At 36.9% G+C, this 17,503-nt stretch overlaps 2 protein-coding genes across 4 annotated transcripts in view; one reads left to right on the top strand and one right to left on the bottom strand.

Annotated features, from left to right (window-relative positions):
- LOC109724694 (zinc finger protein CONSTANS-LIKE 4-like) overlaps positions 1–5,628 on the bottom strand; it is a 9,894-nt gene extending 4,266 nt beyond the window's left edge. The window contains exon 1 of one of the 2 annotated variants that reach the window (XM_020253597.1): positions 4,751–5,628. Coding sequence is in view for 1 of the 2 variants with exons in the window: in XM_020253596.1 (XP_020109185.1) it covers positions 8–412 (405 nt within the window). In the remaining variant the exon portion in view is untranslated. Of the gene's footprint in view, positions 1–7; positions 679–4,750 lie in introns of those variants that run through there. The other variant, XM_020253596.1, reaches the window with a different exon arrangement.
- Positions 10,067–13,657, top strand: LOC109724693 (cysteine-rich receptor-like protein kinase 10). Of its 2 annotated transcripts, none has more exons than XM_020253594.1 (6): positions 10,067–10,321; positions 10,814–11,025; positions 11,103–11,313; positions 12,239–12,476; positions 12,867–13,017; positions 13,134–13,657. In XM_020253594.1, exons 1-6 carry the CDS (start codon positions 10,273–10,275, stop codon positions 13,437–13,439), a joined length of 1,167 nt encoding a protein of 388 aa, XP_020109183.1. In that variant the 5' UTR covers positions 10,067–10,272; the 3' UTR covers positions 13,440–13,657. The 2 variants fall into 2 exon arrangements, with proteins under 2 accessions (XP_020109183.1, XP_020109184.1); XM_020253595.1 differs by having other exon boundaries at positions 10,068–10,321; positions 10,817–11,025.

Raw genomic sequence — 17,503 nt, 5'->3', positions numbered from 1 at the left:
CCTCCTCCTCCTCCGCCGAATCCTCCGAGTCCTCTCCGTCCCCATCGTCTTCGTCGTCGTCCTGCTCCTCCTCCCCCTCCTCCGCTTCGGACTCGGATCGTCCCCCCGCTTCTCCTCCGCGGCGGAGATCATCGGCGGGGGATTGGGAGTGGGAGTGGGGGGAGCAGCGGTGGCAGAGGGAGACGGAAGGGCCGAGGCGGGAGCCGGAGGCGCGCCAGGGGGTGGGGGACTGGCACGTGCGGCAGAGGAGGGCGCGCGTGTGGCGCGCCACCAGGAAGTTGGCGCCGTGCACCCGCGCGTCGCATTCCCAGCACAGCATCGCCTCGTCCGACTCGCAGTACATCCGCGCCGTCCCCGGGCACAGCTCGCACCCCTTCCCCTTCCCCTTCTCCTTCTCCCTCCCCCGATCCATCCCCAAACCCTATTTTTTCTACCAAACGAATCGGGTCAATCGATCGATCGACCTCTCTTTTCTCCTTTCTCCTTTTTTTCTTTTTTTTTCTTTTTTTTCTCTCCTCTCCTCTTTTTGGGTTTTAGGGGTCTAACGTTTGATCTTGGGCGGGTGTACGAGAGAGAGAGAGAGATTAGGAATGGTTTAGGAAGAGAAGAAGAGTCGGGGAAAACGAACTGGGGCTAGTTGCAAAATTTGCAATGGCATCTACTTATTATTTTGTTTTTAAAAAACTATTTATTTTTATTTATTATTTTTTAATATTTATTATTAGTGATATTTTTTAGGCCACAGAAGAGTAATAATCTTTCAGTTTTTTTTTCCCTTTAGAAGTTACTATCTACACATCTCTTGCGTCTTACACCATTACATTCATATATTAATAAAAAATAATGAGATGCATAGCATACCTATTATCTTTTTTGCAATCTTCCTTGTGGCCGGCGGCGTTTTCACCCCACTTTCGTTTATCACATCCGTCCACAACTTATTCATTTAATATTACCAATTTCGTTACAAGTTTTTTTTTAAAAAAATTTAGAATTAAATATTAAATAGATTAAGAGCCAACACCGCAGGAACGAAAAGAGGTAAGCTTACCATTTGACGAGTCTCCTCCCCTTGAACTGAAGGGTAGCGCGTCATTTTCTATCAGACCTCCACCAAATAGGCACCTCACGCTGCAGCCCCTCCTCGCCTTCTGCTCCAGTGGAGCAAAAATTCCTCACCGTAACCCTGCCGCCGCTGTGAAGCTGACATGTGGGCTCCACGAGAAGTTTGTTAGCAGTACGTGGCACACCACGTCATTCTTAGACCACCCCAATTAAAACTCGACACATAGGACGCGCTTCCATATTTCTCTTTTTCTTTGAATTGCTAAATTTGCAGACCAAGCCGAGCCAACAATCGGATTGTCCCCTATGTGGGGCCCAAGAGTAAGCCAATATGCCGACGTATAAAACTCAATATCTCGTCCTCGCGCTTTTACCGTTTTTCTTTACATGGAGACTCCTTGAAATAAAAAAAAGTCTACTGTATCACATTTATATTATATCATAATCAATTAATCATATTTCATTTTTTTTAAAAAAAACATACTAAAAATAGTATTTTAATAACCATAATAAGACACAGGTAGGTGATCCGAAAAAAGAAACATTTAGATCTCGGCCGAAAACGCTACATTTGGACCGAGCGATGACGTGGCGTAACCTCGCCGGAGAGATTCTCTCCGTCCAGCGTGGCCCAATTGCGTACCGCCGCGCGAGATGGACACACGTGGGCGGCACCTGACGCCATCTGCGCCGCGGCCCCCCCCACACACCTATCGCTTGGGGGCGCGCCCATGACGATGATGCGATGCTATCTATTCACATCTTTTGCTTTAACGGGTAATAAGAAAGAAAAAGAAAAAAACAGTAATAAGAGGTCTCGTCTTCACTCTTCAGTACTAACAGTACTAACTAAGGTAATAATAATAATAATAATAATATAATAATAAAGGGTCCGGAGCCAGGAGGGAAAATGCATGCGGTGGAGAATCGATGTTTCTCGTGGCGCGACAACGGCCACGATTGGAGCACGTACAGCAGGTCGTTCTGATCTCCGCTCGCTGCTGACGTGGAAGGACCACGTGAAGCAACCACGTGGACGTCTAGCTGCTTGACACCTGTAGCTCCCCAAGCGGCTCTGAGGTACTGAGATATTTTTGTGGGATCCAGTCACCGCTCCCTAAGCTTACCACCAAATATGAGAAAGATTATTTATAAACTACTTTTACTTCGCATTCGTTATTAATTTGGAACATCTACGAGGGGTTCTGTGTAAGTATACCCGATATCCTCTCATCCGAGCGGTCGCGTGCCGTCAAAAAATATACGGACGGTGGATCTCCCACTTGCAGAGTGCAGAGTGCGGAGTCATTCCCAGCCACGAATTCGGGGCGGCCGTATCTTCAAGCAGCGCAGGGCCCGGACGGCACCCGCGAAAAAGATTCACATCATCCCCAAGATCCGACCCGCTCCCACGTGTCGCCCCGTCGTCGTCCGAGCCTCCCAAGCCGTCGGATCGGCATTGTACGGCGGCGGAACACCAGCCTTTCGTTATGGGAGAGTTGGTGGCGGGCGGGCTACACTCGAAACATGTTTGTTTGGGCGGAAGTAGAAAATAGAAAAATTATTTTCGTTATAAACGATCATTTTTGTTGTTTGATTCGCTATAAAAAGATTATAGTCAAAATTTAAATTAATCTCAAACAGTATAATTGACTTCGCCCTATCGTAGGCTGAAGTCAATTACGGTGAAGAAAGATAAAAAAATAAAATAAAATAATATAATAGATAAAGCTAGTTATATTTAAATATATTTAATTATATTACTAATTATTTTTTTATTCCGTTAATATATTTAAAATATAATAAAAATTGATTAGTTAAGTTTTAATATTTTGAACATAATAATAATTAATTAATTAAATATTAATATTTTTTTATTTTATAATTTTATTATTGTATTATTATAATTTATGTATAAAAACAAATTTAGTTGTTTTAAATTAAATTTTAATTATATAAAAATCTAATTATATTATTTTTATTTATTAAAATATTTATTATTTATGTATAAATTATAGTTGTATATTATACACTTCCTACCAAACAAACAGCAGAACTGATGGAACTTCACTTTCATAACTACGAAACAAACAGCGAGAAAGTAGTTTTCATCGAACTCCAGCTCAACCCAAAGTCTACTTCAACTCAAAGCCCAGTTTTGATGAAACAAACATGTCCTCGGTGCATAAGTACATCTGATGCACCACACTACTACTGAAACCTCATCGCATTTGCCTCAGATACTTGTGGCGGTCTTGTGGTGGTTGTTGTGGTGTAAGAAAAATAACGTCATTTTTCGAAACCTTAACTTAAATGCTACCATTATGGCACATCGTATTAGTCTTATGGCGAAGGAGTGGACCCATTTCTGTAGACATGGGTGAGGTCATTTCAATTTATCAATAGTATTTTTTTTTTTTTTTGAGAGAGAGATAGGTAGCACGCTATCCGCTTCATTTATTTTATTTAGAAATAAACTTAGCTGAAAATGTGAATCAACTAGGATTCGAACTTAGGTCTCGGGTACTAATCACCAAGCTCTTTGCCGCTTGCTTTAGGGACGGTTGATTTCAATTTATCAGAAGTTATTACCAAAATTAGGGCGGTAAGGTGTATGAGGTGTGTGTAGATAGACCAGGTGCAGGCAATAACTTGGCAGAGAGAGATAAGCAAATGGCGTGGGATTTGTGGCTGTGGATGATGGTTCATTGGACCCGGACACGAAGGAGAATGTACGCGAGAAAGAACCATAGAATAGAGTTTGCGGGGAGGGGCCCAATGGAAACAGTAACCCGCTTCACATATGTGGCGAGCCTCTGCGGGAGTCGGGGGCTAACGAGAAAAAAGAATATCCTGCGGATAGGCATGTGATACGAGTCTTGGGTTTACGTTTTCCACTTTGTTAGAACTTGGTAAAATTATAAAATAGTTTTTCCAACCATCAACAAATTGTTTCTGTAGCTCAAACTAGTAAATTGGTTGAGGCATCAATTTCTCTTCGCGTAGAACACGAATTATGTAGTATGTAGGTGGCTAATCTTTTGCATTTGTCGTTATTTTTTATTATTTAATGCAGTTGATATAGATATTCACAACTCTAGTTTATGGCCATAAGGTCGAACGAGCACCGTGTGGATTAAACCTAATTGTACGGCTTTGCTTTATCTCCATAACGCACGGACAAGGGCTTTAAACTTATCCATAATTTGTGAACCATGAGTGCAATATTCTAACGTCACGACAATCACGTGTACAGGCCACTATTCCAACCAATAAGTGGTCTCAACAGAGAAGCTTCGTTTTCTATGCATTGCATGGTACAAATTTAATAGCTTTTGATGGTACGAATTAAATGTACCAATAATTATTCTATGTCACAACGGGTAGTTTTTTCTTCTTCTTTTTTGCTTTTTCAGCCTGCATGAGTAGAAGAAGATGAAATGGAATTTTCCAAAGTGCCGTGGCTGGATTTCTGAAAACATCCTGGTTTCTGAAAACCAGTACGTCTTAGTGAATTCATCAGGAAATGATACATTCATAAGGCCCATGGGCTCAAAAAAGTTCAGGCCCATAGCTCATCATGCATTTGTCCACTCTGGGCTTAGGCTGTCCTAGGTGATAAATGACAACGTAAGTGAGCTCTAAAATCTACGGATCAAGTTTCCCTCGGAAAATAAATAAATANTAGGGGTCTAACGTTTGATCTTGGGCGGGTGTACGAGAGAGAGAGAGAGATTAGGAATGGTTTAGGAAGAGAAGAAGAGTCGGGGAAAACGAACTGGGGCTAGTTGCAAAATTTGCAATGGCATCTACTTATTATTTTGTTTTAAAAAAATTATTTATTTTTATTTATTATTTTTTAATATTTATTATTAGTGATATTTTTTAGGCCACAGAAGAGTAATAATCTTTCAGTTTTTTTTTTTTTTGCCCCTTTAGAAATTACTATCTACACATCTCTTGCGTCTTACACCATTACATTCATATATTAATAAAATAATGAGATGCATAGCATACCTATTATCTTTTTTGCAACCTTCCTTGTGGCCGGCGGCGTTTACACCCCGCTTTCGTTTATCACATCCGTCCACAAGTTATTCATTTATTACCAATTTCGTTACAAGTTTTTTTTTAAAAAAATTTAGAATTAAATATTATTTAAATAGATTAAGAGCCAACACCGCAGGAACGAAAAGAGGTAAGCTTACCATTTGACGAGTCTCCTCCCCTTGAACTGAAGGGTAGCGCGTCATTTTCTATCAGACCTCCACCAAATAGGCACCTCACGCTGCAGCCCCTCCTCGGCTTCTGCTCCACTGGAGCAAAAATTCCTCACCGTAACCCTGCCGCCACTGTGAAGCTGACATGTGGGCTCCACGAGAAGTTTGTTAGCAGTACGTGGCACACCACGTCATTCTTAGACCACCCCAATTAAAACTCGACACATAGGACGCGCTTCCATATTTCTCTTTTTCTTTTGAATTGCTAAATTTGCAGACCAGGTCGAGCCAACAATCGGATTGTCCCTTATGTGGGGCCCAAGAGTAAGCCAATATGCCGACGTATAAAACTCAATATCTCGTCCTCGTGCTTTCACCGTTTTTCTTTACATGGAGACTCCTTGAAATAAAAAAAATTTACTGTATCACACTTATACTATATCATAATCAATTAATCATATTTTATTTTTTTTAAAAAAAATAATATTTTAATAACCATAATAAGACACAGGTGATCCGAAAAAAGAAACATTTAGATCTCGGCCGAAAGCGCTACATTTGGACCGAGCGATGACGTGGCGTAACCTCGCTGGAGAGATTCTCTCCGTCCAGCGTGGCCCAATTGCGTACCGCCGCGCGAGATGGACACACGTGGGCGGCACCTGACGCCATCTGCGCCGCGGTGCTATCTATTCACATCTTTTGCTTTAACGGGTAATAAGAAAGAAAAAGAAAAAAACAGTAATAAGAGGTCTCGTCTTCACTCTTCAGTACTAACAGTACTAACTAAGGTAATAATAATAATAATAATAATAATATAATAAAGGGTCCGCAGCCAGGAGGGAAAATGCATGCGGTGGAGAATCGATGTTTCTCGTGGCGCGACAACGGCCACGATTGGAGCACGTACAGCAGGTCGTTCTGATCTCCGCTCGCTGCTGACGTGGAAGGACCACGTGAAGCAACCACGTGGACGTCTAGCTGCTTGACACCTGTAGCTCCCCAAGCGGCTCTGAGGTACTGAGATATTTTTGTGGGATCCAGTCACCGGTCCCTAAGCTTACCACCAAATATGAGAAAGATTATTTATGAACTACTTTTACTTCGCATCCGTTATTAATTTGGAACATCTACGAGGGGTTCTGTGTAAGTATACCCGATATCCTCTCATCCGAGCGGTCGCGTGCCGTCAAAAAATATACGGACGGTGGATCTCCCACTTGCAGAGTGCAGAGTGCGGAGTCATTCCCAGCCACGAATTCGGGGCGGCCGTATCTTCAAGCAGCGCAGGGCCCGGACGGCACCCGCGAAAAAGATTCACATCATCCCCAAGATCCGACCCGCTCCCACGTGTCGCCCCGTCGTCGTCCGAGCCTCCCAGGCCGTCGGATCGACATTGTACGGCGGCGGAACACCAGCCTTTCGTTATGGGAGAGTTGGTGGCGGGCGGGCTACAGTCGGGACAATTGTTTGGGCAGAAGTAGAGTGGAAGTAGAGGGAGGGAAGTCGTTTTCGTTCTAAACGACTATCTTTGTTATTTAGTTCGCCGTAAAAAAATTATAGTAAAAATTTGAATTAATCTCAAACGGTGTAATTGACTTCACCCCATCATAGGCCAAAGTCAATTACGGTAAAAAAAAAATAATAAAATAATAATAAAATAATATAATAGATAAAGTTAGTTATATTTAAATATATTTAAATATATTTAATTATGTTACTAATTATTTTTTATTCAGTTAATTTATTTAAAATATGATAAAAATTAATTAGTTAAGTTTTAATATTTTTTATTTAATTTGTATNGTATTATATATTTTTTTTACTTTAGAATTTGGTTGTTATATTATTATAATTTATGTATAAAAAAAATTTAGTTGTTTTAAATTAAATTTTAATTATATAAAAATATAATTATATTATTTTTATTTATTAAAATATTTATTATTTATATATAAATTATAGTTTTATATTATACACTTCCTACTAAACAAACAGCAGAACTGATGGAACTTCACTTTTATAACTATGAAACAAACAGCAAAAAAGAAATAGTTTTTATCGAACTCCAGTTCAACCCAAAATCCACTTCAACTCAAAGTCCAGTTTCAATGAAACAAACATGTCCTCGGTGCATAAGTACATCTGATGCACCACACTACTACTGAAACCTCATCGCATTTGCCTCAAATACTTGTGGCGGTCTTGTGGTGGTCGTTGTGGTGTAAGAAAAATAACATCATTTTTCGAAACCTTAATTTGAATGCTACCATTATGACACATCGTATTAATGTTATGGCGAAGGAGTGGACCCATTTCTGTAGACATGGATGAGGTCGTTTTGATTTATCAAAAGTTTTTTTTTTATATTTGAGAGAGATAGGTAGCACGCTACCCGCTTCATTTATTTCATTTAGAAATAAAGTTAGCTGAAAATGTGAATCAACTAGGATTCGAATTTAGGTCTCGAGTACCAATCACCAAGCCCTTTGCCGCTTGCTTTAGGGACGGTTGATTTCAATTTATAGAAGTTATTACCAAAATTAGGGCGGTAAGGTGTATGAGGCGTGTGTAGATAGACCAGGTGCAGGCAATAACTTGGCAGAGAGAGATAAGCAAATGGCGGGGGATTTGTGGCTGTGGATGATGGTTCATTGGACCCGGACACGAAGGAGAATGTACGCGAGAAAGAACCATAGAATAGAGTTTGCGGGGAGGGGCCCAATGGAAACAGTAACCCGCTTCACATATTTGGTGAGCTTCTGCGTGAGTCGGGGGCTAACGAGAAAAAAGAATATCCTGCAGATAGGCATGTGATACGAGTCTGGGGTTTACGTTATCCACTTTGTTAGAACTTGGTAAAATTATAAAATAGTTTTTCCAACCATCAACAAATTATTTCTGTAGCTCAAACTAGTAAATTGGTTGAGGCATCAATTTCTCTTTGCGTAGAACACGAATTATGTAGTATGTAGGTGGCTAATCTTTTGCATTTGTCGTTATTTTTTATTATTTAGTGCAGTTGATATAGATATTCACAACTCTAGTTTATGGCCACAAGGTCGAACGAGCACCGTGTGGATTAAACCTAATTGTAAGGCTTTGCTTATCTCCGTAACGCACGGACAAGGGCTTTAAACTTATCCATAATTTGTGAACCATGAGTGCAATATTCTAACGTCACGACAATCACGTGTACAGGCCACTATTCCAACCAATAAGTGGTCTCAACAGAGAAGGTTCGTTTTCTATGCATTGCATGGTACAAATTTAATAGCTTTTGATGGTACGAATTAAATGTACCAATAATTATTCTATGTCACAACGGGTAGTTTTTTCTTCTTCTTTTTTGCTTTTTCAGCCTGCATGAGTAGAAGAAGATGAAATGGAATTTTCCATAGTGCCGTGGCTGGATTTCTGAAAACATCCTGGTTTCTGAAAACCAGTACGTGTTAGTGAATTCATCAGGAAATGATACATTCATAAGGCCCATGGGCTCAAAAAGTTCAGGCCCACAACTCATCATGCATTTGTCCACTCTGGGCTTAGGCTGCCCTAGGTGATAAATGACAACGTAAGTGAGCTCTAAAATCTACGGATCAAGTTTCCCTCGGAAAATAAATAAATAATAATCATTAGTTTTATCTACTAAGTTTTTTTTTTTTTTTTTCCTCCTGAACTTATTAGTTTTTATTTTTTATTTTTTATTTTTTTTATTTCTTTTGACATGGCTTGAAGGTTTCATGAGGTTTAGATCCCCTGAACTCTGAAAGTAGCACAACCTAGGCTTAAACTCGAAACAACTAGCTTCAAACCAAGTATATTATCTACCTAGCCTAAGATGGCTTGGTAGGTTTAGATGGCACTGACTTAAAATTTTAGGTGGAGTAGAACTAGGTGCATATTCTACTCCTAGAAGTGAAGAAGTATAACAAGTTCTTTAGTTTAAGCAAGTGGACATAATTATATCACTTTTCAACTATATGTACGTAAGAGGAGTTACGTGTAACCGAGGGGGCGAATTTTACCCTGTGCAGTGAATTTTACCATGCATACTCTTCACCTACCAGAACTGAACTTACCTGTCCGATTCAAGAGGAAACGACCATCAGCCTTAAAATTGTTCCTTCGAAGGAGGGTTCCGCCGCAATAATTTCCAAATCTTTTCCTTCAACACGGGAGTTGGTGATACTCTATGGCTGTCCTCATTTGGCAAAGTCAACGAAGAAACCATATTTGGATAGGAATACTCTCTAACTCAGAACATGGAAATTTCCTACAAAGCGCAAAAGAAAAAAAGCGTTAAAGATACAGAAAAATAGAAATCAATAAGAAGAAGACACTCCAAGTGTTATAGAATCCTCTGCGAAACATTTAAGTAATCTGGAAGGAACCATATCTCGGTGCGAATTATCTTTAGCCCACCATGCACTGTACGATCCGATTATCCATTCAAGGCTGAATGCACATTGTTGTTACCTTGGCCAACCAATGAAGGGCCCCAATACGTCTCATTTTCGATGGACACGGGATAAGAAAAATCGTGGGGGCGGGGCCGTAGAGAATTCGTGTCCCCATCTAATAGCCTATTGACTGAACTGGTTGTTACCTAATCATAGTGATTTAATTCACAATGCCGAATTACAGTCCGTAACGAGTTCCTTTCATATAAATATAATAACAATTCTGATAGACTATATATATATAAAAACAACTAAGCATTGACTTTGTATTCCTAAGTTTGACACTTACGCGTGCTCCATGCGTGTACACCTATGTAATGAAACAAATGGAGTGGTACGTCTAAATGCAAAGTCAAATGTTCTTCAGCCCCCCAAAGTTGATTTGATCTTTGTAAAATGAGGATATTTTGGATGAAGAATGATGTGGCCGGGGATTCTTCCTCTTTTCTAAAGCACAGATGAAGCAAAATACAAGGCCTACTGCATAGCTTAACAACTCGAGGACCAATCGGAATCAAAGCATCATGTCCCTCTGTACATATTTGTTAGTGAAGTATATCAAGAAACGAACAGGTAATCTCTCTTTGAAGGCTATATATTTTGAATATATTAGGTCTTTGCAAACCTTTTCTCCAAACTTTAGAAGGAAAACACCTAAAAAAATAATAGATTCAAAAGAATATCTTTTATACACTCTAGAAAAGAAATTCATATGGCATATTTTGATGATTCCGCCTTCATATATATGGACAGTTTGTTTTTATTTACGTATCTGTGTTTTCCTGCTTCAGTTTTGATTGATAGACAGTCTTTAATTATACTCTAAAACTTTCCAGTTCATGATGTGTATTGTTTATCGTAAACTACGTCTATACAACTTGGATATTCAATTGGTAATACAGNNNNATCTTTTTTCTTGAATATGATGGACATGAATCAAATGAAAAACTTAAAGGTACTGGATTGTTTTAGCTACCAAGATCCACCTGTTTCTCACAGGATATTCCATTATAATAACACTGACCACACAAAATTGTCGATTTATTTGATTTCCTTCAATTACAGCAGGAAGGAGAATAAGAGGATCAATCAATAATGCTTCATCCACATCAGAAACTGCAGATCTTTCACCATCTGCAGACACACTTGGAAATGATATAGATGACCCAGTAAGCCCAGACTCACCAATGTGTATTTTCGAGATCATAGCAGCATCAACAGATAACTTTAAGGACAAAAACAAGCTTGGCGAAGGAGGTTTCGGTCCAGTCTACAAGGTATTTGTACCTTTCCTTTTATTTAATCTCAGATCAAAGTCGGATAAGCTTTTTAACATGTATAGAAATTTTACCAGGGAAGGCTTTCAAATGGAGAAGAAATAGCCGTGAAAAGACTCTCGAAGCATTCTAGCCAAGGAATAAACGAATTCAGGAATGAGGTGGAACTGATATCAAAACTACAACACAGGAACTTAGTAAGGCTGTTGGGTTGCTGTGTCAAGGGAGAAGAGAAGCTACTGATCTATGAGTTCATGAGCAACAAGAGTTTGGCTGTGTTTCTCTTTGGTGGGTTTGCTTCCCATATGCATTTCTACTGAAACTAACTTACACTTCTGGTTTATTTGTCAAATTCATTCCCATAAGTTACTTGTTTGTGCTTGTTATTGTTGGCCAGCTTGCAAAGTCATCCTTTTAAAGAAAAACAAAATTGGAAGAAAAGTTACTATATATTTCTATTTGTTGTTGCCAAGCAAGTCCCATAGATGTGCAGATTGGCAAACAGTTCTCTACCAATGCTCTTCATTGCACAGAAATTAAACTTTAAAATCAATAGAAAAACAGAAGCATAACTAAAACAAGACCCAGTTTGGATAATATCAATGCATATGCACCATATAATAGTATCTACTTTTTTTTTGAGAGATTTAATAGTATCTACTATTTTTAAGAAAACCACAGTTTGGACAACATCAGTGCATATGATATTTTAAATGTACATTGCTAGCTTTGATGCATGTGTTGCCTAAAGTAATGCAATCCAAGCTAGTTTTATCTATCATGTTAGTATTTGTGACATCCCCCTGTCTACCTCAATTCTCAATCTCAATCCCTGGAAGAAAAAAAATAAAAAATAAAAAAATAAAAAAAACAATTGGTGCTACCATTTCTCACTTGGAGCTTAATTGCATATCCTACATTCAGAGACAATATGTATTTACCGCTACTGGAGTTCAGAGGATTCTTCCCCACGTCCCCAGTTACTACACATGCTAATATTACCTAGTTCATCTTCTTCATAGTCAAGTGAGCAGTAGAGCAGGTCTAAGTTCTTTGGTGTAGGCATCGAAACATTGCAGTATCTAGTTTTTCAGTGACAGTCTTTCTAACGTAACAGTTGGAAGATAAACTTCATTTCGTTCAAATACTTTTATGTTATCTAAATTCCGTCAAACATCATATTTATTACATGATGCTATAATGCACTGGTTAGATGAAACGAAGCAAGGAATGTTGGACTGGAAAAGGCGCTACAACATTGTTGAAGGGGTAGCTCGAGGGCTATTATATCTTCACCGGGACTCTAGATTGAAGATAATACATCGAGATCTCAAGGCAAGCAACATTCTACTTGATGATCAATTTAATCCAAAAATCTCTGACTTTGGCACAGCAAGGATTTTCGGTGGAGATCAGACTCGAGAAACGACAAGTAGAGTTATCGGAACAATGTAAGTCATAATTCACAAGCCTTTAGAGGAAGATGATCAGCCATATTTATGTCAAGTAGCTCCAAAACATATAACATAGGGATTTGTAGATTGTATCTTAGACTTCAGTGGTATTCTATACAATGTATTTCATATGCTCACAATGAAAATGCTTCACTAGTTTGACTGTTTAGGCATTTTTTATATTCTAAACTTACCTTGGATAGGGTTTTCAATGTCGTGTAATATTCTCCCAAAATGCTCTCTTTAAGTTGTGGGGGAGAAGTAATGCTGATGTATGTTGTAATTGAAACCACGTAAGAAACGCTGTCTACAGATGCCACTTACCTTTCTATACGTCATACAGAAATTATTGCTAACTAATCGCTATCCCATCAACAATGAATACAGTGGATACATGTCTCCCGAGTATGCAATGGAAGGCCAAATTTCTGATAAATCCGACGTTTTCAGCTTTGGTGTTTTACTTTTGGAGATCGTCAGCGGCAAGCGAAACAACTACTTTCTACATGATGACCAAGCTCTGAACCTTGTGGGCTACGTAAGATATTCTTAAATTCTCTCTTCCAATACTTTCTCCTCTTTTCCTTTTTTTTTGCTTTTTTTTTCTTTGTTTCTGCCTACATCCCAACACTAATAAGGCTTCAAACTATGCAGGCATGGACGCTGTGGGCGGAAAACAGAATCCTTGAGTTAATCGATCCTTCACTAGGTGACTCTTGGGATTATAAGGAAGTGTGCAAGTGCATCAAAGTCGGGCTTTTGTGTGTACAAGAGTACCCAATAGACAGGCCAAATATGTCTTTGGTTGTCTCGATGTTGAATAGCGATACAATTCTTCCTGATCCGAAGCGAGCCGCTTTCTTTGCAGGAAGAAGCAACTCAGAAGCAGTACCATCAACAAACGCCTATGAGACATCATCTGTGAATGGTCTAACCATTACCAACATAGACAGCAGGTGATACGTGCAGCAACATAAAACTCAACCAATTTGGCATGTTGTTATCGAAATTATGGGATTGACTAAATTGTAAAGTTAAGGTCTCGGATTGTATTATTGTTTTCGTTGTTGTTTTCTTTTTTGGTTGAGAACACATTCTATGTGACAGTGTCGGATCAGACGGTATATTGCTAGCAGTCTGCACGTGCATGCATGATGCTTGTTTGGCAACAAAAAAAACAGAAACTTGTAGGAAATTCTTTTCCCTCCCCTTTTTCTTCCCTTTTTTTTTTTTCTCTTTATGAGGAGAAAGAAGACGATGCCATCGTGCATATAGCAGGGATGCATTTGAAAAAAGGTAAGGAATGGTAGCGACGCTAAACAAGGCTTAAGGTGCATATTTTTGGCCATCACAAAAGTAATAGATAAAAAATTTGCACCACTAAAGACAACCAAAGTGTAATACAAAGGGTGAAAAACCTACACACCAAATTAGAAGTTAATTGATTCAATAATAACCCATGTAGTAATTAATTTCCTGCGCTCTTCCTTCGATTGTTAAAAAATAACAAATCAAGTATTTTTTTGCCGCCATTAGCTGAGGTAATTGCTTGTATCGAAAACCCTACTAGCGCATTCAATTGCCTCTATGAGAATTGCATTTACTGTTCAATTCACAGAGTTTTAAACTCAACAATTTGATGAACAAATTCATCTCGGTCAATAACAATTGGTGCAACAATTTCGTATGTGCGTTCCATTGATTGTTCAAACATAGTAAATCCACAAGTCACGCATAGAAACCCTATCTAGCTAATCCACCATTAATTGCTTATTTCGAACACAGCATTACAGAGATTAAAAACTACATACAATAGAACTATTTGAAATAGAAATTGACTACAAAAATTTAAAATACTAATAATAATAATAATAATTAGCAAAGTAAACAGGGGGGAATCGAACCTCACTGTATTGTGGAATCGAGCTCCTCGAGTGGAGAGGAGAGACGAAAAAGGATTTGTAGAAGACGACTCAAAAGCAAATAGAAAGGGGAATTGTTTTGGCGCCCGAGTTTCCCCGCTCGGCGAAGATAAATAATGAGATTAAATTAAAAAAAAGTAAATAGCCACCGTGAATAATAATGTTAATGGGCTCCCGGCCCATCAAGAGGGTCGGGCCAGGCCTGTTACAAAACGGGCTCCGCAATGATACCGGCCCGGTTGGAAGCCCATTGGATTGTATAAAATAAGGCTTCGTTGGTCGGAGAGAATATCCAAGAACAAGGGCGGAATATCCTCCAAACAACAATGCTTTTGGAACACCGGTTGTTATCGGCTTAACGTGTTGTTCCCGGAAGCCGGAACAAGAGATGTGGCTTGTCTTTTTTTTTTTTTATTTTTTTTTTTTTTTTTTTTTTTCTGGCCTTTTAATTTTTATACGTTATTAATTAAGTTTCAATAAATTAAATGAATCCGCTCGAATTAATAAATAAACTATTATTAATATAAATTATTATTTTTTATGATAAATATATGTTTTTTTTTTTTTGTTTTTTTTTTTTTTTTTTTTTTTTTTTTTTTTTTTTTTTTTTTTATTTTTTTTTTTTTTATTTTTTTTTTTTTTTTTTTTTTTCTTTTTTTTTTTTTGTTTTTTTTTTTTGATACTTAAATTTTATTATTATATATCAATTAGATTAAATTGATATATATTTATTTTATTAAGTTTTATCATTTATCTATTTAATTTTATAATTATTTAATTTTATATTAAGATATATACATAAAAATCATTTTAAATCATATTATATAATATATAATATATATATAGTATATATATATTATATATAATACATAAATATATATTAATAATATAATAATAGTATATAATTAATTTATTGAAATTAAATACTTAAATTTTATCGATAAAATACTTAACTTAAATTTTATTATATAATATAAATTAATTAATTTGATATATTTTTTATTTTATTAAACCTATCATTTATACTTTAATATTAATTATATATATTATTTTTTTTATTTTATTAAAATTTATACTAAAGTATAATTAAAAATATAGGGATAATTGTTACGTTATATACTTTATATCATTAATATATTAAATGAGTAAATTATATAAAATCAAATTATTAGCATAAAATAGTTATTATATATAAAAAATAATAATATATTCATTAAATTAGATTCTTGACATAAAATATTATATATAAATTAGCTATATGAAAATAGATTTTAATAAATATTTATAAAATATACTAATAAAATTAATTATTTTATTTTTTTTTTTTAAACATATATTAACGTGTTCTACGACTTTTCATCCAAACGCTATTTAAGGATATCCTCGAAATAGTCCTGCGAATGCATGCCAAACACAAATTTACAATTGTCTTATCTAGTACCGAATAGCTCTCCTGTTCTCGAGAACAAAAAAGTTGTTCTCCCGCAAAATTTAGTTCTCCCAACCAACCAACTTGAGCTACACTGAAATTAATGGCATTTTATATGAGTCCATTATTTACGTGAATTCATTAACTGGCGCTTCAGTCTGTTGCGACTTGATTCAACCACCTACTACTACCCTTCTTAATATTATTATAAATAATATATCGAGTATATATATATATTATATATATATATATATATTTATTTAAAGAAAATGCTACAAGTTGCTGAATGGTTTGAATAGAAACAATTGATGTGATGGACCAAATCTAGACAATAATAGATATTGTAAGCGTCACTAGTTTTGTTTTGTTTTGTTTTTTTTTTTCATGATTTGACATGACAGGCTAATCGTATATTAACTTTAAAACCGATAAAAGTATCAATTTGGATATCTTAAAATATTAGTCTTGGATGCTGTTGAAATGTTACCCTGCATAACATAAAATATTTTGATTGATTTATGTATATATCTCAAAATATTATATAGGCCAGATTACAATATATCTAAAGTATATCAAAGACCCGCCGATGGGGTCTCAAAAGTATTTTTCCACCAAAATATATTAGAAAGAAGGGGCTTTGTCAAATATGGTGGTTTCTTGGATGAAAATTCAGTTCTTGATGGATTATTGATGGATGCTAGTCAATCCATTCTAGAGTGGCAGAGTTAATTTTGTCACCTTGCCATGTTTCCAATTTAATTATTCTCTCCTGATCTTCTGTTTACTCTTCCCACTTCATTAAATATTTAATACACTATCATTGCTCCTAATACTAAGCATCATAGCACCCATTTAATAGTGAATACTGAGCCTTCTTGCAAAAGTCAACTATGCCTAAGAAATTTAGACCTGATAAACAATCCTGGAAGTTAATTGCAGCTTTCCCAGTAATTTGTTTATTTCATTTGCAATTAAATCAATCAACATGATTCCCTTTGAAACATACCGGCACGGCATGATTGACACCCAATTTCCTAAAAAATGAATGGATATAAACAATTTGCAGCTCCTAATACTTCATCATCATGTCTTAATAAACAAGGTGATATGTCAGAAGAAATATATTCTGCATTTTTTCTTTTTGTTCTCTGAAATTTGACTAGTTTACATAAAATTAAGAAATTAGTATCCTTGTTAGATTCGTGTAGACATGATCAGCTAGAATGGGTTTTCTTGATCTCTCAGAAGTCAAACACAGGAGAGGATGGATGATCTTTTGCTCCTAGATCTACCTACTGGTGCATTTTTATATCAGTCACAATGTCAACTTATGCCTATGGAAGCTCATGGAGTAGGTCTTGGTCATTCCCATCCATATCTTTGATTCTTTATTTTGCTTTTGCATAAAAATTTAACTTCAGCAAATGCAAATAAATACAGCTGTAGGTTGGCCTCATTCCTTTAAAGGTGTTAGTTAAGCCCATCACATTCAAGCCTACGTAAAAGGAAGTGAATTCCAATGTCTAAGATTAGGTAGAAAGAGTGTATTTTAGTAGAATTATTCATCAATAGGAACATTCAAGCCATGTGGGATTACTTGTCATGTGAACATACGTGTCATCTCCAATGACCGAGCTAGGCATTTCAAAGCATAGTAGTTAATCAGCAAATCA

Source organism: Ananas comosus, linkage group 19, assembly GCF_001540865.1.
Source record: "Ananas comosus cultivar F153 linkage group 19, ASM154086v1, whole genome shotgun sequence".
Classification (NCBI taxonomy): domain Eukaryota; kingdom Viridiplantae; phylum Streptophyta; class Magnoliopsida; order Poales; family Bromeliaceae; genus Ananas; species Ananas comosus.
This window is presented reverse-complemented; position numbering and strand designations above follow the sequence as displayed.

Coding starts and splice junctions, on each gene's coding strand:
- LOC109724693 (XM_020253594.1), top strand. CDS start 10,273: ATGTCCCTCTGTACATATTTGTTAGTGAAGTATATCAAGAAACGAACA. Junction 10,322..10,813: donor GTATATCAAGAAACGAACAG/GTAATCTCTCTT, acceptor CTTCAATTACAG/CAGGAAGGAGAATAAGAGGA. Junction 13,018..13,133: donor CTCTGAACCTTGTGGGCTAC/GTAAGATATTCT, acceptor CAAACTATGCAG/GCATGGACGCTGTGGGCGGA.